The sequence below is a fragment of the Anolis carolinensis genome, unplaced genomic scaffold, assembly GCF_035594765.1.
Source record: "Anolis carolinensis isolate JA03-04 unplaced genomic scaffold, rAnoCar3.1.pri scaffold_27, whole genome shotgun sequence".
In the NCBI taxonomy this organism is placed as follows: Eukaryota; Metazoa; Chordata; class Lepidosauria; order Squamata; family Dactyloidae; genus Anolis; species Anolis carolinensis.
In genome coordinates this window covers 243757-264139 of record NW_026943836.1, presented here as the reverse complement: position 1 = coordinate 264139, position 20383 = coordinate 243757, and the positions used below count along the sequence as shown (strand labels likewise).

At 49.5% G+C, this 20383-nt stretch overlaps 1 protein-coding gene across 4 annotated transcripts in view; it reads right to left on the bottom strand.

Moving 5' to 3' along the window:
• Positions 1–3304: 3304 nt before the first annotated feature.
• The window catches only part of nrbp1 (nuclear receptor binding protein 1), a 30521-nt gene continuing 13442 nt past the window's right edge, over positions 3305–20383 (bottom strand). For 2 of the 4 annotated variants that reach the window (XM_062966687.1, XM_062966688.1), the window contains 14 exons: positions 19902–19942; positions 19489–19583; positions 16279–16380; positions 13770–13853; positions 13585–13643; positions 13273–13371; positions 12846–12978; positions 9092–9194; positions 8909–8959; positions 8668–8803; positions 7102–7155; positions 6917–6980; positions 6765–6820; positions 3305–4108 (listed from right to left, as the gene is read on the bottom strand). In XM_062966687.1, the coding sequence (XP_062822757.1) occupies positions 4010–4108; positions 6765–6820; positions 6917–6980; positions 7102–7155; positions 8668–8803; positions 8909–8959; positions 9092–9194; positions 12846–12978; positions 13273–13371; positions 13585–13643; positions 13770–13853; positions 16279–16380; positions 19489–19583; positions 19902–19942 (1176 nt within the window). In that variant the 3' untranslated portion in view covers positions 3305–4009. Of the gene's footprint in view, positions 4109–6764; positions 6821–6916; positions 6981–7101; positions 7156–8667; positions 8804–8908; positions 8960–9091; positions 9195–12845; positions 12979–13272; positions 13372–13584; positions 13644–13769; positions 13854–16278; positions 16381–17096; positions 17121–19488; positions 19584–19901; positions 19943–20383 lie in introns of all 4 variants that reach the window. The other 2 variants (XM_062966689.1, XM_062966690.1) reach the window with 2 other exon arrangements.

Below are 20383 nucleotides of genomic sequence, written 5' to 3'. Positions count from 1 at the left end.
CATGTGCCTTGGGGGCTTCTTTTGGGGGGGCTCAGCAGGGGAGATGGCGGTTGGGGGGGGGGGAGTAGGGTGAGGCCAGGACTCCACACCCCATAGGCGTCTATGTAGGGAGGGCAGGTAATAATACGGTAATAACAACTATTTTTATATCCTGCACCATCTCCCCGAAGGGACTTGGGGCGGCTTAGCTGCGGGACCAAGCCCAGCACAACAAAATTTACAAACACATTTTATCATTTTGTTATTTTACTGTTTTTCTATTGTATTATATTGCTTTACTGTGGTTTTAATGTATTCTTATCTGCTTGAAGATGTTGTTTACATGCATTTTATTTCATTTATTATTTGTTCTTTGGGCTTGGCCCTGTGTTAGCCGCCCCAAATCCGTGCAGGGAGATGGAGGCAGGATAGAAAAATAAAGCATTATTGTTGTTGTTGTTACAGTAGAGTCTCACTTATCCAAGCAAATGGGCTGGCAGAAGCTTGGATAAGCGAATATGTTGGATAATAAGGAGGGATTAAGGAAAAGACTATTAAACATCAAATTAGGTTATGATTTCACAAATTAAGCACCAAAACATGTTAAACAACAAATTTGACAGAAAAAGTAGTTCAATACGCAGTAATGTTATGTTGTAATTACTGTATTTACGAATTTCGCAACAAAATATCACGATATATTGAAAACATTGACTACAAAAATGGCTTGGATAATCCAGAAGCTTGGACAAGTGAGGCTTGGATAAGTGAGACTCTACTGTATTTAGAAACATAAACCTATACCAATCTGATTGAAGCAATTATTTTTTCCGTGTTGGGAGCAACCTGAGTCGCTTCTGGTGTGAGAGAATTGGCCATCTGCAAGGACGTTGCCCAGGTGTTTTGATGTTTTTACCGTCCTTGTGGGAGGCTTCTCTCATGTCCCTGCATGGAGCTGGAGCTGACAGAGGGAGCTCATCCACGCTCTCCCCGGGTGGGATTCGAACCTGGCAGCCTTTAGGTCAGCAACCCAACCTTCAAGTCATGAGGCTTTAGTCCACTGCGCCATCGGGGGCTCCATTGGAGCAATTAAAAACAACAGAGTATAAAAACAAACATTAAAATGAATCAGAACAAACCTCCAGAACCAGAACCAGGGCTAAGGTGGGCAAGATCAGAATTGAGAGCGGGCTGGGCATGGGCTTGTGCCAAAAGCAGGCAATAGGGCCAGGGCTGTTGTAAAGTGCTGAGCTCCCTCGAATGGTCAGCTGGGGCTGGGCTTGCACGGACAGGGGCCTAACCATGATCAGACTCACACTGGAAGATCCAGGTGTGGAGGTCCGAGAAAGGTGGACAGAGGGAGAGAAAAAGGTGTTGGGAATCACCCTGGAGGACTCAAGTCTAGATGTAGTCAGACAGATGATAGAGTTAAGATTGAGGGAATCCTTTCCCTGTTTCCAAAGCATGCCTAGACAGGCTTTACTGTGTTTCACTCTATTCTGCTTACGTCACATCCCTTACTTTGAAGTTAGTGGAAATGTGAATATCTTTTAACACTAACTTCTCATTGGTCAGAATGTCTTTTATGGCCCCAATAAACTGGACCATGAGGTTGGGACCATTTTGGTTCTCTCTTCTCCCTTTGTTCTTCAAACTAACAAGAAGCATCTCGCCATCCCTCCTGGCAAGATGTAACTATTTAGATCAGGGGTCCCCAAACTAAGGCCCGGGGGCCAAGGTCATTTACCTGGCCCCCGCCCTCAGTTTTATAATATAATATTTTTATATCAGTTTTAATAATATAATATATTGTATATACATATAATATTGATAAAAATATTATGTTATACAATATAATATTAATAATAATACCATATAATAATATTAATTATATGTTATATATTACATATAATATTACAGTATAGTGGTATAGTTCAATATATTAATATATAATGCTAATATTGTGCTATGCTAATAATATAATATATTGTATGTACATATAATATTGATAATAATATTATAATGTAATATAATATAACACTAATAATAATACCATATAATAATATTAATTATATGTTATATATTACATATAATATTACAGTATGGTGGTATAGTTCAATATATTAATATATAATGCTAATATTGTGCTATGCTAATAATATAATATATTGTATGTACATATAATATTGATAATATTATAATGTAATATAATATAACACTAATAATAATACCATATAATAATATTAATTATATGTTATATATTACATATAATATTACAGTATAGTGGTATAGTTCAATATATTAATATATAATGCTAATATTGTGCTATGCTAATAATATAATATATTGTATGTACATATAATATTGATAATAATATTATAATGTTATACAATATAATACTAATAATACCATATAATAATATTAATTATATGTTATATATTACATATAATATTACAGTATAGTGGTATAGTTCAATATATTAATATATAATGCTAATATTGTGCTATGCTAATAATATAATATATTGTATGTACATATAATATTGATAATAATATTATAATGTTATACAATATAATACTAATAATAATACCATATAATAATATTAATTATATGTTATATATTACATATAATATTACAGTATAGTGGTATAGTTCAATATATTAATATATAATGCTAATATTGTGCTATGCTGATAATATAATATATTGTATGTATATACAGCTGCTCTGAGTCCTCCTCGGGGTGAGAAGGGTGGGATATAAATGTAGTAAATAAAGGTAGTAAACAAATAAATAATTAATTTTAGACTTAGGCTCGCCCAAAGTCTGAAATGACTTGAAGGCACACAACAACAACAATAATAATTAACTTGACTATTTCATTGGCCAGTAGCAAGCCCACACTTCCTATTGAAATCCTGATAGGTTTATGTTGGTTAAAATTGTTTTCATTTTTAAATATTGTATTGTTCTTTCGTTGTTGTTGTTGTTGCACTACAAATAAGACATATGCAGTGTGCATAGGAATTTGTTTGTATTTTTTTTCAAATAATAATTCGGCTTCTCAACAGTCTGAAGTATTGTGGACTGACCCTCTGCTTTAAAAGTTTGGGGAGCCCTGATTTAGATGTTTGTTATTTTTCCTTTCTTATTTTTCCCTAGAAACCAGTCTAGAGTAGACTAGACAGCTCCCAAGCCTTTCTATCCACAATGGAGTTCTTTTTACCTGAATAAATCCTTTTTGAACTTTTATTGAGACTCTGCAGTCCAAAATTGAGTCTAACCGCTCAGAGAATACCACAACAAAAGGTGCCACAGCAGCCGAGTACTTACAAAACTGTTTATTAAAAATAGGAACAGAAACAACACGCGGGTCAAGGGGAGGAGGGAGGGAGGCCCCCGTTTCCATTAACCAGCTCCGCCTCCCACTGCCCCCCCCCACAACCTCTGACCCTTGGCCTCATGAAGAGAAGGGCCCCCTGCCCCACCCACCACCACCACCACCACCACTAAACCACCACCTTTCCTGCCTCCTTCCTGCCTGCCGGGGGGCCCTTTGGGGGGAGAGGGAAGGGGGGCCATGACTGATGGTCATGGGTTGGGATGGGGTGGGAGGGAGGGGGGGCTTCGGGGGTGGGGGCATCTCCCCCTCCCTCCCCCCTCCCCTCCCCCTTAAATAACAAGACAGACCTCTCTGTGCTGTGCAAAAAACTCTGTACAATTCAAGCAAAAGAAAACTCCATGCGGGTTTTTTTTTCCGAGGGGGGGGGGGCTGGGGGCCACGGGGGAAAGAGTAATAATACTGACACAAGGCACGCGGCCCCTCCCTCGCCAGCCTTGCCCCCTGCCCCCCCCCATGGCCCCTCGACTGTGGCACCGATTGTCTGCAGGGCGGCCAGCGGCAGCATGCGGGTAGCAATGCGGCTGTGGCGGCGGCGGCGGCAAAGGAGGCGGGGCCGGGTCTCGGTGGGCTCTCTGCGTGGGGCGGCGGCAGCAGCAGCGGCGGCGGTGGCGCCGAGGGGGGGGCGGGTTTAGGTGGAAACCGTGACGGCCGCCATGCCCCCGTTCCGCGAGAAAAGGAACTTGCTGAAGGCGTCTTCAAGTAAACAGCTCAGCCGGCCCTGGTCCGCCTGCAGAAGAGGAAGGGGTCAGGGGGGTCAGGGCAAAACAGGGCGGGGGCGCAGGCCCTGAAACAGGGAGCAGGAACCAAGACTGTGATGCAGCAGCAACAAAGGCCAAGGCCATTCCAGGCTGCATCAAGGAGCCCAGTGTCTTGTCTGGAGAGCAAAATCACAGACCCGCTGGATTCTGGGGTTGTTGTATGTCTTTCGGGCTGTGTGGCCATGTTCCAGACCTGCCTTGCATCGTATTGGGCTTTTTATGCTGTTTTCATGTCAAAGGTGTTGGATTTTTGGTTGTGTGTATATGAAATGTAAATCAAGTGTTTCTGCTGTTTTGCAAGTGTGTGTTTCAGCAATGAAACAATTAACAGCAGGCCAGTTTGACTGACAGCCTGCTGTGACCCATGAGGCATGACTTCCAGCCTTGGAGGTCGGAACTTCCTTCGGACTAAGGAATGTGCTTTCTTACCCTTTTATGACTGTTTTTATCCATGTTGATGTTTTATTGTTGGCTGATTTGTTATTGTGTTGTCGAAGGCTTTCATGGCCAGGATCACAGGGTTGTTGTGTGTCTTTCGGGCTGTGTGGCCATGTTCCAGAAGTTTTCTCTCCTGACGTTTCGCCCACATCTATGGCAGGCATCCTCAGAGGTTGTGAGGTATGAAATGTCAGGAGAGAATGCTTCTGGAACATGGCCAGACAGCCCGAAAGACATACAACAACCCTGTGATCCCGGCCATGAAAGCCTTCGACAACCCGCTGGATTCTTCTCTGGCCAGGGCTCCCGTGGAATAACCCTGTGTCCAGTTCTGGGCAAAGCAAGTCGAGGAGGAGATGGACAAGAGGGAAGCGGCCCAGGGAAGGGCCCGGAAGGCTGGGAGCCAAGACGGCCTCTGAGGAAGGACTATTATTATTTACTTCTCACAGCCCGGGGCTGTGGCGCAGACGGGAGAGCAATGAGTCACTGACCAGGAGGTCATAAGTTCGAGGCCCGCTCGGAGCTATGTTTGTTTGTCTTTGTCCTGTGTTAAAAAGGCATTGAATGTTTGCCTAATATGTGTAATGTGATCCGCCCTGAGTCCCCTTCGGGGTGAGAAAGAAGGGCGGAATATAAATGATGTAAATATATATATATATATATATATATATATATATATATATATATATATATATATTGCGCCCTTCTCACCCGAAGGGACTCAGGGCGGCTTACAATATTGGCAGCAATTCGATACCCGCACAAAATCAATATCAAACAATGCGTAAACAGTTAAAAACTCTTAAGATACAATATAAATTACAATATATAAATTTCAAACATAAAATCAGACCCATTCATCCTAAAGAAACCTCATGCTTTGTCCGTAGTTCGGACTAGGGCAGGGACAAGGCTCATTTCCTGCAATGGGTTCCAACTGCAGGAATGGACTCTTCCCATTAGGAAGCACTGCCTGGCAGGGCCCTTGGAGAGAGAAATCCCTGCCTGAATGAGAGTCTTTGGGGGTCTCTTCGTCTGGAAATTTCTAAGCAGTGGCCAGATGGCCGTCTGTCGGGAGGACTTTTGAGAGTATGCTGCCTAGCAGGAGGAGGTTGAACTGGTGTCACGATCTCCGATCTTTGACATCTCCGGACACAGAGCAAGTGCTGACAAAGAACAGATGCCAGCCATAAAACCTCAATTACCCTCTGGTATGTGAGAGCCCCTATATAAATGGGCGACAGAGAAGACTCTGGCATTCTGTACAAATTGTGAGGTTCTCTTCTTCCACCCTACTTTCTTTCAGGAAGAGCCTGAAAACTTGGCTCTTCCAGAAGGCCTTTGATGACTGATCCCTGTGGGGTCATGTTACTTGCCCGCTAAGCAGTAGACCGTCAGGATTGCTTTCTCAGGATTCACTCAGCACTTTAAGTATTACATCTACTGTGTAATCTATCCCTCCCTGATGACTTGACATTTTTTCTGCACCTTGGCCCGGATTTTTTTGACCCAAATCGTGATTTTAACATTATTTTGTATATTGACTTTTTATGACTGTTTTTAATCATGTTGAAGTTTATTGTTCGGTGATTTGTTTATTGTTTTTACTTGATTTTGTGTTGTCGTTCCGGGCATGGCCCCATGTAAGCCGCCCCAAGTCCCTTCGGGGAGATGGGGCGGGGTATAAGAATAAAATTATTATTATTATTATTATTATTATTATTATTATTATTATTATTAAATGCACCCACACTCATCAAGAGGCTTCATGCTCAAACCCCACACAAACCTCCATACAAGGGGGGAGGACTGTCTTTGGAGGGGACGTGATGTCATGATCTCCAATCTTTGACATCTCCGGACACAGAGCAAGCGCTGACAAAGAACAGATGCCAGCCATAAAACCTCCATTACCCTCAGGTATGTGAGAGCCCCTATATAAATGGGCGACAGAGAAGGTTCTGGTATCCTGTACAATAAAACCTATTGGAATCTACCAGTGTGTGTCTTGGCCATTGATTCTATGACTACCCCCTTCTTTCTCAGGGAGAGGAACTGCCACAGGCTGTGTTGATGTCTGCAGGGCTCTGTGCCTGCCAACTCTGGGGTCCTATGGCTCATTGGGGGGAGGCAGGCCTGGGACCCCCAGGAGTGGGGCAGGAGAGGAAGCGGCAGGAGGGAACCCACCTCGCTGATGAATCCCAGCTGGACCAGTTCGGCTGCAAGCTCCTGGATGTTGTCACCTGGAGGACACAGGGTGGGGAGGGGGGGGGGAAGCCATGAGTGCCTGGCCCCAAATGTTTGGGGGGAGGGGAGGGGAGGGGGAGGGGGGCACTCACTGGGAAGCAGGTCGCAGCTCAGGTGCCGGTTCAGTTTGTCTTCCAGTTTCAGCAGCAGCGTCAACTGCGGGAGGGGAGAGAGGGAAGCGGGGGTCTTGAGGGTCTCAATCTCCTGGCCCCATCTGGAGTCAACAGACCCCCCCCCCCAGAACCCAAGCCCCCAGACCCAGTCCATAGAGACATACGTGGTGCTTGACGCCCTCCTCCACCGGCTCAATGTTGCACTGCATTAGGACCACCTGATGGGAAAGAGAACCAAAATGAGATCGAGAAGAAGCATCAGCATCTTGTTTATCTCCTTATCGTTATCTTTCCCCTTTACTCGATACATTAAACCTTTCCATTTCGCCTCCCATGACTTCCTGATTTGGCAAGCCTATCCTTGGACCCGGCTGTGGCACAGCTGGTTAGTAGCCACTAGCCAGCTGCAATAAATCCTTACTGACTGAGAGGTCATGAGTTCGAATCCAGCCCGGGTCGGAGTGAGCTCCCAATCATTTAATAGTCTAGCTCGCTGTTGACCTATGCAGCCCAAAAGACAGTTGTATCTGTTGAATAGAAAATTCGAGGTACCGCTTTATGCGGGGAGACAAATTTAACTAATTTACTGTTGGATTTTGGTTGTACAGTAGAGTCTCACTTATCCAACATAAACGGGCCGGCAGAATGTTGGATAAGCGAATATGTTGGATAATAAGGAGAGATTAAGGAAAAGCCTATTAAACATTAAATTAGGTTATGATTTTACAAACTAAGCACCAAAACATCATGTTATACAACAAATTTGGCAGAAAAAGTAGTTCAGTACACAGTAATGCTATGTAGTAATTACTGTATTTACAAATTTAGCACCAAAACATAATGTTATACAACGAATTTGGCAGAAAAAGTAGTTCAGTACACAGTAATGCTATGTAGTAATTACTGTATTTACGAATTTAGCACTAAAATATCATGATATATTGAAAACATTGACTACAAAAATGGATTGGATAATCCAGAATGTTGGATAAGCGAGTGTTGGATAAATGAGACTATGTATATGAAATGTAAGTCAGTGTTTCTGCTGTTTTGCAAGTGTGTGTTTCAACAGTGAAACAGTTAACAGCAGGTCAGTTTGACTGACAGCCTGCTGTGACCTATGAGACATGATTTCTGGCCTTGGAGGTCAGGACTTCCTTCGGACTAAGGAATGTGTTTTCTTATCTCTGTTGAACTGTGTGAGAGAAGAGCCGAGCCGAAGAATGCCGGCTTCTAGCGATGGACTTTGCTGTTTGTAAATATCTGTGTAAATATTAAATAAGTGTTTGAACCTACAGATGTCTTTGAGTCTGACATTGGAGGAATTGGAGAGGGCAGAAGTTCATCAATTCGTCAGGGTGCTGATCCAGAGCTGATGATCGATGGTGTTTGAAGAAACCCACCACCACGAGCACCCTGACCCCCTGGCTCTCATCTTGACATTTACGACACCATAAAACCTTCCAGCACTGTGTGAAAGAATGAGGAAGTACTCCACCAAGGACTTGGTGTCACAAGTGGACAGTGAAGCGGCAGCTCCTCTTGTGGTCAGAATCGAGCATGTGTTACCAATGGAAAATGTTTTGAGTGCTTGTGTAATTCTATGTAACACTATACACAAGAACACTGAAAACAAAGAAAGACGAGAGGAGGAGCAGCAGGAGGGGCTCGCCAAGGGTCTGCCCTCAGACCGGCAGATTTGGGGGGTGGGATGCAGAGGGTCCGCTCACTTTGCGTGTCTCCACTTCGGCCGGCTCGGGCGTCGGGGTCTTGACGGAGGGCGGGGCAATGGGGGACTTGACCTCTTCCTGCTGCGGCTGCTGAGGTCGCGGGAGGCCAAAGGCTGTCAGGGGGTAGATGCCGTTCCTGGAATTGGGGGGGGGGGGGGGGGGAAGAGGAGGAGAGTCAGGGTTGGTGCCCCACGGAAGAGGGGGAAAGGGGGCCAAAGGGGTCCTGGACCCTCCCTCTTACCTCACGTCCTCCAGGAACTTGTCCAGCTCCAGGGCCGGGGACTGGGAGAAACTGGGAAGAGAGGAAGGAGGAAGGCAAGGGCCAGCTCAGCAGGGAACAAACATCCCCCTCCCCAAAGGCACCCCTTTCAAGACAAGGGGCTGCCAACCCCCGTCGCCCCCCTGGTCCACCCCACGGCCTCACATCATGCGGACACCCTCGCGGTCAGCGTGGTGGATCTCGGCCAGGACGGCGCTCATGTCCAGGTTCTTGGTCCTCTCCTCCAGCGCGTTCTCCGGGATCATGTCTGCCAGGAGAAGGGGAGGCAGGGGCTCACGTTGGGGGTCCAGCCCAGACTGGGAAGACTGGGGGGGGCCTGGGAGGGAGAGAGGGAGGGGCCCCTCTTGGGAGGTGGAGGGCCACTTGGGGAATGGAACGGCCAAAGGGAGCCACACGTTAATGTGGGATTTGTGTATTGATAGTGTTTAAATGCAATTTGTGCCATGCTTGTATTGCAGCTGATTGCATCATCCAGAATGTACCATAGTGTGGAAAGAGTTAATTGCCAAGAAGCTATGATGTCCTTGATGTGTGGCTGGAACTAGGGAGTATCCAGGCACAAGTGTTTGTGCATAATGATTGCATCAGTTCAGTTCTGTTCAGCTGTACCATAGCATGGAAAGAGTTAATTGCCAAGAAGCTATGATGACCTTGATGTGTGGCTGGAACTAGGGAGTATCTAGACACAAGTGTTTGTGCATAACGATTGCATCAGTTCAGTTCTGTTCAGTTGTACCATAGCATGGAAAGAGTTAATTGCCAAGAAGCTATGATGACCTTGATGTGTGGCTGGAACTAGGGAGTATCCAGGCACAAGTGTGTGTGCATAATGATTGCATCAGTTCAGTTCTGTTCAGTTGTACCATAGCATGGAAAGAGTTAATTGCCAAGAAGCTATGATGAACTTGATGTGTGGCTGGAACTAGGGAGTATCCAGGCACAAGTGTGTGTGCATAATGATTGCATCAGTTCAGTTCTGTTCAGTTGTACCATAGCATGGAAAGAGTTAATTGCCAAGAAGCTATGATGACCTTGATGTGTGGCTGGAACTAGGGAGTATCCAGGCACAAGTGTGTGTGCATAATGATTGCATCAGTTCAGTTCTGTTCAGTTGTACCATAGCATGGAAAGAGTTAATTGCCAAGAAGCTATGATGACCTTGATGTGTGGCTGGAACTAGGGAGTATCCAGGCACAAGTGTTTGTGCATAACGATTGCATCAGTTCAGTTCTGTTCAGTTGTACCATAGCATGGAAAGAGTTAATTGCCAAGAAGCTATGATGACCTTGATGTGTGGCTGGAACTAGGGAGTATCCAGACACAAGTGTTTGTGCATAACGATTGCATCAGTTCAGTTCTGTTCAGTTGTACCATAGCATGGAAAGAGTTAATTGCCAAGAAGCTATGATGACCTTGATGTGTGGCTGGAACTAGGGAGTATCCAGACACAAGTGTTTGTGCATAACGATTGCATCAGTTCAGTTCTGTTCAGTTGTACCATAGTGTGGAAAGAGTTAATTGCCAAGAAGCTATGATGACCTTGATGTGTGGCTGGAACTAGGGAGTATCCAGACACAAGTGTTTGTGCATAACGATTGCATCAGTTCAGTTCTGTTCAGTTGTACCATAGCATGGAAAGAGTTAATTGCCAAGAAGCTATGATGACCTTGATGTGTGGCTGGAACTAGGGAGTATCCAGACACAAGTGTTTGTGCATAACGATTGCATCAGTTCAGTTCTGTTCAGTTGTACCATAGCATGGAAAGAGTTAATTGCCAAGAAGCTATGATGACCTTGATGTGTGGCTGGAACTAGGGAGTATCCAGACACAAGTGTTTGTGCATAACGATTGCATCAGTTCAGTTCTGTTCAGTTGTACCATAGCATGGAAAGAGTTAATTGCCAAGAAGCTATGATGACCTTGATGTGTGGCTGGAACTAGGGAGTATCCAGGCACAAGTGTTTGTGCATAACGATTGCATCAGTTCAGTTCTGTTCAGTTGTACCATAGTGTGGAAAGAGTTAATTGCCAAGAAGCTATGATGACCTTGATGTGTGGCTGGAACTAGGGAGTATCCAGACACAAGTGTTTGTGCATAACGATTGCATCAGTTCAGTTCTGTTCAGTTGTACCATAGCATGGAAAGAGTTAATTGCCAAGAAGCTATGATGACCTTGATGTGTGGCTGGAACTAGGGAGTATCCAGACACAAGTGTTTGTGCATAACGATTGCATCAGTTCAGTTCTGTTCAGTTGTACCATAGTGTGGAAAGAGTTAATTGCCAAGAAGCTATGATGACCTTGATGTGTGGCTGGAACTAGGGAGTATCCAGACACAAGTGTTTGTGCATAACGATTGCATCAGTTCAGTTCTGTTCAGTTGTACCATAGCATGGAAAGAGTTAATTGCCAAGAAGCTATGATGACCTTGATGTGTGGCTGGAACTAGGGAGTATCCAGACACAAGTGTTTGTGCATAACGATTGCATCAGTTCAGTTCTGTTCAGTTGTACCATAGCATGGAAAGAGTTAATTGCCAAGAAGCTATGATGACCTTGATGTGTGGCTGGAACTAGGGAGAGACAATGGACAGAGTTTCAAGTGACCAACGGGGGAGGGGGGCTGGAGAGGGGTCCCCAAGCGCCTCCCACTCCCATTTCTATGAACCAGCCCAGGGTTCTAAGATCGGCAGGGGAGCCCTTCTCTTGGTCCCATCACCATCTCAAGCGTGGTTGGTGGGGATGAACGAGGGGCCTTCTCGGTGGTCCCCAGCCCCCCCGGCTCTGGAAGACCTTCCCAAAGGAGATTAGATTAACCCTCACACTTCAATCCTTCAAAAGCAGCTTACAAACATGGATGTTTAAGCTGGCTTTTGAGATTGGCACTTTGGCACTTTAGTTATGAATTGATTGGCAGCTAGTTATCCTTGGATGGTCTGCATTTTTAAACTGTGCCATTTTATGTTATATGTGTTGATTGTTGGTTATTATAATTTTTAATTAATAATTTCTCTCTCTCTCTCTCTCTCTCTATATATAGATATATACACACACACACAGTAGAGTCTCACTTATCCAACACTCGCTTATCCAAGGTTCTGGATTATCCAACGCATTTTTGTAGTCAATGTTTTCAATGCATTGTGATATTTTGGTGCTAAATTCGTAAATACAGGAATCACTACATAGCATTAATGTGTAATGAACTACTTTTTCTGTCAAATTCGTTGTATAACATGACGTTTTGGTGCTTAATTTGTAAAATCATAACCTATTTTGATGTTTAATAGGCTTTTTCTTAATCTCTCATTATCCAACGTATTCACTTATCCAATGTTCTGCTGGCCCGTTTATGTTGGTTAAGTGAGATTCTACTATATATAAGGGTAATGAAATTTCGGCCTAGGACAAAACAACAAAACTACACATCCCAGAAACACTAAACTTGGCAGCACAACCCCTCATCTATGCCTCTACGTTCATACAGCAAAAACCTCCAGCTACTCCAGAAAACAGCCAGGCTTTGAGGCTGCAAGGCTATTTACTGCTATTCCACCTGGCCAACAAAGGATTCCCATAAGCCACAGCAACGTGTGGCCGGACACAGCTAGTGAGTGAGTGAGTGAGTGTGTGTGTGTGTGTATATATATATATATATATTCATTCATTCTTCCTGGGGAAAAGAGTGGCATATAAAATAAATAATAATAAATAAAATATTGTTTTATAGTTATGCCCTGTTGTTTACTGTATGCTGCACCTTGTGGTGCTTTTGTAAGCTGCCCAGAGTCCATTCGGGGAGATGGTGGCGGGATGTAAGACTATTATTATCATCATTATTATTATGACTCTTACGAGTCCCCCCCCCCCCGAGTGCAGCCCCCCTTTCCCCACTCACGCTGATGCCCCACGATGCAGTGGGCGGCCAGGAGCTTGAGGGAGGGCACTTCGAAGAGGGCCTGGTGGAAGAGCAGCTCCCGGGCCGTGGGCCTCCGGCTGGGCTGGGGTTCCAGGCACTTCTGGATGAACTCCTGGAGGGGGGAGAGTGAGGGGAATGGTGGGCAGGGGGCCCTCTCTAGACCCACATCTTCTGCCTTGAGAGACTCTCTAAGGAGAGGGGTCTCCGATGGGTGGGAGCCAAATGGCCCTTGGGTGCCTGCCCGACCCTTTACTGCTTTAACGGGGGGGGGGGGGGGGTTGTGTGTGTTCTGCAGCCACAGCTTTCTCTGGGCATGACCTTAACCTTCACCCCCAAAACACTCTTGGCTCTTGGAGGTGCAACTGGGGCAAGGGAAACTGAGGCAAGCCAGGCCCGTGCTCCTTACCCGCTGCAGGGGGTCCTCCAGGAGTTGGATGGCGCTGTGGATGGCCTCCTGGGGCACGTAGGAGGACTCCCCGTTGCCCTGGATCTCCAGCACCGCCATCTGCACGGGGGGGGGGGGGGGAGAGAGAGATAGGGGTCAGCAGGGTGGCCCTCCCTGGACGCCTCCCACAGCCTGGCCCCACTTCCCCATTGGGGTCCCCCCAAAAACACCAGGAGTCTCTTTCTCCCGCTTCTTCTTCACGCGGATGCCCCCCTCCCTCCAACCAAGGAAAGGAAATGGGGAGAAGAGTGGGGTCTCCCTGCCCTGCCTCACCTCCAGCGCACACATCCCAAAGGAGTAGATGTCCACCGCGGTGGTGACATGCGCAACCTCTGCGGAGAAGAGAGGCCACGGTCAGGGTGGGAGAGCCAGGAGGGAGCCAAGGGGGAGGGGGTGTCTCAACACAGGAAGCCCCCTCCCCCCTTTCCCCGCTTTGCAGGCCCCAGAGCTGCCCCTACCTCCGTACTCCGGGGCAAAGAAGTGCAGGTTCTTCTGCTCCTCGCGACAGGTCTTCACGTGGTTGTTGATGGTGTCTGGAGCCACTGCGGAGAAGAAGGGGGAAGTGGAGACAGGTCAGGGGCCACCGTCCTGCCCCTCTTCCTCCGCCCAAAAGGAAAGGGAGACGAGGCCGAGGGGCTGGGGGGGGGGCACAACCCCTGCAGACCCCCACGCAGCCCCAAAAGCCCAGGCCTAACACAAGGGCAGAGAGGGGAAGAACCAGGCAATGGAGGGAAGTGGGAGAGAAGGAAGCGCAGGAGACCTTCCAGCCCTTCCAGGGAGAGCAAAGGCAGGCGGAGCACATGGCAAGCGCATCACCGGGCACATGGCAAGCGCATCACCGGGCACATGCCTCGAAGGGCACTGAAGACGGGGCAGGCAAAGCAGGGGAGGATGCTCTCTTGCCCAGCCTCTCTCAGCCATGGCATTCCCCCTCCTCCCCATTAATGCAGCAGGGGTCTGCCTACGGGCCCCTCTCTAAGCCCCCCACAAAAACGGGAATGCGGCAAGCTCTCCTGAACACACCACACGCAGACCACGCCAGGCAGGAACAGCCAGGCCCAAGGAGCAGGCAGTCAGCAGGGGAGGGAGGCCCCAAGGGGCAGGTCTGTTTTTATTATTGTTTTTATTATTGTTATTTTGAAGCTAAGTGTATTGTTTTAATCTATTTCTGTAAACCGCTCCGAGCCAAACTGGAAGTAGCGGTATACAAGTCTAATAAATAAATAAATCCTCCCCGCCCCACCTTCTGCCAGAGAGGGAGACCACCCAAGCCCCCTGGGCCGACGCCAGGGAATGAATGGGGCAATTCTGGTCACCAGCAGGGCAGGGCAGGGTGGGCATGCACCAAGACCTCAGGAACACCCAGGGGCCATTCTGCCCCTAATCCCCAAAGGCCCCAAAGGGAGGCAGTTGGAGGATCCAGAACCCCCCTGCCCCTCCACCAGAAAACACCAAAGAACCATTGGGGAGAGATGGGACCACGAGGGCTGCCTGTTAGGACCACAGAGCGGGAGGAGACCAATCCCGGTCCCTTCGGCCAGGCAGGAAGGCACCACCCAAGCCCTCCTAACAGGTGGCCGGACGGTCTCTGCTCAAGACCCCACAAAAGGCAGGAGGCTCCACCGGACTCCCAGGTTGGCAGCATACTCCTAGCACACTCCACTGCCAGGCGGTTTATATGACCAGGAATGCCTTCTTGCTTAAGAGGGATCTCTTTTCCTCCATGGATTCATTGTGTCCCAGTCTCTGGAGCAGCAGAAAACAAGTTGGGCCCCTTCACCCATGTGACATCCTTTCCAATATTTAGAGGTGGCTCTAATGTGCTCTTCTCTCGGCCTCTTCTCCCAGGTGGGTGGCTAGCGGAGACTGGACCAGAGGAGGAGGAAGAGGAGCCACGGCCCAGAAGGCAACATGCTGACCCATTCGCCCTGCTTCTCTCCCACAGCAAAACCAGCCAGAGCCCAAACAGAGCCTTCCTGTTCACACAAGCTCCCTCCTTTCTTCCTTCCTTGGTAAATGGAGTGCCATCAGAATAAAGAGAGAGAAAACTTCAGGCTCTGCTTCTGTTTCAAGAGCCTTTTGTCACAATGGGGCTGGTCCCAAGCATGGCCCCAGGGGGATCCATGGCTGCCTGGGGGTCCCTTGGAGAATCCATCTGCCATGGCTTTCCTGGAAGTGGTGGAGACCACGCTGTGCGAGCCCAGGACAGCCAAGCGCTTTCCAGCCCTGAACTGGCCCTTCAGCCGTGCTTCTCTTGTGGGGCCATCTCTGCTAGGAGGCCGTCTGGTTGGCTCCGAGTGCACTGGGATGTGCGATGTGCGGAGATGGACCTGCAGTCTTCTGCTCTGAGGGGATCCCATTTCTTCCTCCTCCTCTTCCGGCAAAAGCAGAGCTCTCTCTCGGTTTCCTTGGACTGAGCTGCCCTCTACTCTCTCCATGGGGTTTCCAATATGAAATCGAGGCAGCACGCATGAGCCTCCGCATGCTTCTGTGTGCCAGTCACAGCACATGCAACATCCTTCAGGGAGAAATTCCCCTCCAGCTGCAAATACTTCTCCTTCCAAAAAGGTAAACTAGATTTCCTATGACTTCTTCCATTCTGATTCTTCGCAAGACCTGCAGTGTTGAGGAGATTCCCCCTGGGCTTCTGGACAGTCAAGCATGGCTCCTGTCCACTCTTCTCCTGACTTTGCTCCTTTGCGCATCCCTCCTCTGGGCTCCTTCCCACTTCTTCTCCCTCCTGCTCAGCCTCTGCTCTTCCTGGGCTTCTTCCGCGTCCCGCTCTGTCCCTAGGGAGCGAAGGGGGGGCAGCCCCAGACCCCATCCATCCATCCATCCATCCCTAGCAGCTGAAAGGGCCCCTCAGGTGCCACCCCAAAGCCTAGCCCTGGCAGCAGGGAACAAGCCCCGCGCCCGGTCCTTGCATGCAGCCCTTTCCGCCAAAGCTGCTCCTCCACCTGCGGTTACCTTCTTCCGCCTCTCCTTCGCTGCCGCTGCCTCTCTGCTGGGCCCCGGTCCGGTCCGGCGTCCATCTGAGCGCCTTGGCCAGGGGCCCCAGAGCCCTCCTGCCTGGCCAAAGCGAAGGCACGCTTTAGTTCCCAAGACCAAACAGTGGAGGGCGGGGAGGCAGGCCAGCACTCCCGCCAGCTTGGGGCCCCGGTCCCAGCACCCAGGCCCCGTGGGCAGAGCTGGGCATCTCCTCAAAGCTGTCCAAGCAGAAGGCCCTCAGCCCAATTGTCCTACCAGCCGTGGGAGGAGAGGCAGCAGCAGCGTCGGCCTAGGAGTGAGGCTCCTGCCTTCCGATCCAGCCAGACATCCATTGCTCCTTGGCGCAAGGGGGGCAACACCAAGCACACAGCCAAAGCAGCAGCAGTAGCAGCAGCAGGAGGAGCCAAGGCCCGGCCCCTTCCCCTGAAGGCCCAACACACTGACACCACACGGGATCCTCCACAGCAGCCACAAGCAAGAAGCAAGCGCAGCCCAGGCCAAGGGAAAGGGCAGAGGACGGAGGCCACGGCGGCAGCAGCAACAACAACCAAGAGCAGCCGCTGGGGCCGCATGCGGGAGGCTCCATGCAGCAGCAGAACCAAGGCAGACCCCCCCCCCCACTGCTCACCTCTCAACTGACTAAGATGGGGAGGGGGAAGAGGCCAGGCTCACCTGCCTCACAAGCAAGAGGGGAACACCTCCTACCCGCCTCTTGTACATGTATATATATATGTGTGTAGCTATCACACATGTATTCAATCTGAAAGTCACACCACAGAACAGAGGCACAGGCTCACCATTAGCAAAAATCCTGTGGAAGACTGTCGGCAAGAGAGAGGGAGGCAGAAAAAGAGAGAAAGAGAGAGAGAGAGAGAGAGAGAGAGAGAGAGAGAGAGAGAGAGAGAGAGAGAGAGGCACCCCATAAGTGGAAGAGCAAGCTGGGCAGGGCAATGGGACGGGGCCTTTGCTCTCCAGGGAAGGGCCACCCTCGGGTCACTGGCCACTCCTGGCAAATTTACTGAGGCCCCGTTTCTCTGGGGACTGAGCCCACTGCTGCCCAGGTGGGTCCTGCCCCCCAGAGGCCCTGGTGCCCCCTCCCCTCATGCGCCCGCCTTGTGCTGCTGACCTGCAGAAGCCTCTTGGGAAGAAGAGAAGGGAGAGCAGGCTGAGGCTGTGAGTCTGTGCGCAAGGGACCCAGAGCCAGAAGAGGCCACAAAGGCTATCCAGCCCACCCCCTGCGTTGGCTTCCAGGGAACACGCAGCCCACCCCCCACCTTGCCTGCCCACCTGCCCCAATGGACCTCAGAGAGGGAGACCAAGGAGCAGGAGGGGCAAAATCCAGAAACTCTTCCCAGAGATGTTTGGCTCAGAGAAGAAAAGGCCGAGAGAAGGGCACATGTGGACCAGGTTTCAGTGTTGGAAAGGAGATCTCGGTGTTTCCTGCTGCCCTGGAGACTGGGACTCAATGGAGCAATGGGTTCAAATAACAGGGAAAGAGGTTCCACCTGGACCTTAAGAAGAATTCTCCGATTATGAAAAGAGCTGTTCAACAGTGGAACTCTCTGCCTTGGAGTCGGATGGAGCCTTCCTTTCTGGACATCTTAAAGCAGAGGCTGGATGGCCATCTGATCAAATGTTTTAAACTTATATATTGTAATTTTATATTGTATTTAATAGTCTTAATTGATTTTATGTATGGTTTGATATTGTTTTTATGTGGGCATCGAATTGTTGCCGTTGTTGTAAGCCGCCCTGAGTCCCTTCGGGTGAGAAGGGCAGGATACAAATGTTGGGAATAAAATAAATCTGTTAAGAGGGCTTTGGCTATTAAGGGGCCTAGGCTAGGTGGGTCTCTTCCAACTCTAGGCTTCTATGATGGCCTGAGCTCTGCATCGGATGCCCTGGATCTGGGCCTCTGTGTCTCCCAGCAGGTTGTGGGGCTGGCCATCCACTGCTCTGGCTCTCTGGGAACTCCTCTGAAACTGGCCACAAAAGCAGTGTCCTTCCGTCCAGGGAAGACTTCCCGTCCTCCCTGATGCGGCTGCAAAAGGGGCTCCTGGCCCTGCAAGCGCTCCCTCCCTGCTTCCTCCCCAGATCCATGGGGCACCCATCCGTTGAGGGGACTGTGGCCTCCCAGCAACTACAGATCGTATCATCCTCCACCGCGACCACAACCTGGGGCTGATGGGACTTAGGAGGCTGCCCAGGGGCTCACTGCTCTCAGCCCAAATCCCTGCCCGTCCTATGCCTCTAAAGCAAATTATAACACATTCTCTAAAGAGAGAGAAGTAAGCTGTGAACACAAACAAGTCAAGTCACCCTCGAGCTCCGAGATGCTAGGCCTCTGCTAGGCTGCCAAAAGGGAGGGCCTCTTTAGTGGAAACGGCACAGAAGAACAGGAGGGAAGGCCAAGCGCCGGCCAGTCTGAGACAAAACAACGGGTTGGGAATGAGAAGAAAAGGAATTCCTTGTTGAGAACAGACTTCCCGGGATGGCAGATGACCCTCCACCACCCGATGCCTTGAAAGAGAGGCCAGCTTGGCACCTGTTTTTGGAGCTCCCCGCCTGGGAGAAGGGGGCTGAGGGACCCCTTCACGGTTCCAGTCCTTCCCCTGGACTTCTGCTCCCCCAAAACCAGCCTTGTAGAGCCTCCCAGTCCCCGGTCTCTGGGGCTCCCCTGCAGGAAGCCCTTGTGTGACGGCCATAAGCACAGCCCCCACCCCACAAAAAATGCAGAGTAGGAAAGGCAGCCGTGCAAGGACGGCGCAGCCAAGAGCAACAAGCAACCGCCTCTGCCAGGGCTCACAGCAGGCCTCCCCTGGCCACACAGACGCACTGCAAGGGGGTGGGGGTGGGGGCACGCAATGGGAAGCCTCCTCTCCCTGAAACGCTTTGGAAGGGAAACCCTCTCTCCCACCCAGAGACCCCAGGGCAAGCGGGAGCCCGGCCCCTCCGCAAAGGCCAACAGCCGGACCCAAAGCGTGAAGCCCGCCAGGAGGTTTCCATAGGTCAGCAGCATCTGCTCCAGAGGGAGTGGGGGCAGGAGGAGTCATTCCAAGCCCCGGGCCCACTTTTCCACCTTCCTTCCTTCCTTGCAAGAGGGGCAAAGAAGATGGGACTGGCCAGAGGGACCCTGCGGGCTCAGGGCCTCTCCTGATCACTGGCCAGCTTCACACAGATCCATCTTACCTGAACCAATCTTGATCAGCCCATTGTGCTGGATGAAGATGGTATCACATGTCAAGTTGCCGTGGATGATGGGAGGATCGCAGGAGTGGAGGTAACTGAAAAGGCAACAAGGGAAAATGGGCAAGGAGTTACATGGGGGGGCGGGGGGGAGATGCCACTGCCATGCCCAGCCAAGGAGTCAAAGTGCAGCAGCCATGACAGACCCTCAGTGAAGAGAAAGCTCCCTGTCCATCCATCCTCACCTCCAGAGACCAGTCTACCCAGTGGCCCTGGGCGCAAACAAGGTCCACAAAAGGACCCCCCCCCCAATTCCACAAAAGGTCTTCTGGGCAATATTCTCTGATTGGGCTCCTCTGGGTGCCACCCCTCCATCTTCCACAGCCCCTCCCTGATACAGAAACAAGGCCACCCACCTGAGGGCAGAAAGGATCTGCGTACACCAGCGCTTCCAGGCCTGCAACACAACCCAAGAGACACCCCCACAAAGACTGTAAGTACTTCCTCCATTGGGACACAGCCTCCTTTCACTGTGGGGAGCTTCCCTTGTGGGATCAGGAGCCTACTGCTCCTCCTCGGTGTGTGCGTGTGTGTGTGTATGTGTGTGAGAGAGAGGGCCTTCTCTGTAGTGGCCCCCCAGCTCTGGAACTCACTGCCTGGGGAGATCAGGCAAGCCCACACCTTGATAGCGTTTCGGAAGAGCCTGAAAACCTGGCTTTTCACCCAGGCCTTTGGTTAAGATCGCCCATCCCCATCATAATTACAATTATGCTCCTCGACCTTTTGTACTGGTCGCTCTTCTCCTGATTACTTGATATGCATTCAGGGCCCCTCACTACCTAAAGTGACCTTAAATGAATCTATTGCACTTTATCTATTTACGAATTTGTTATTCATA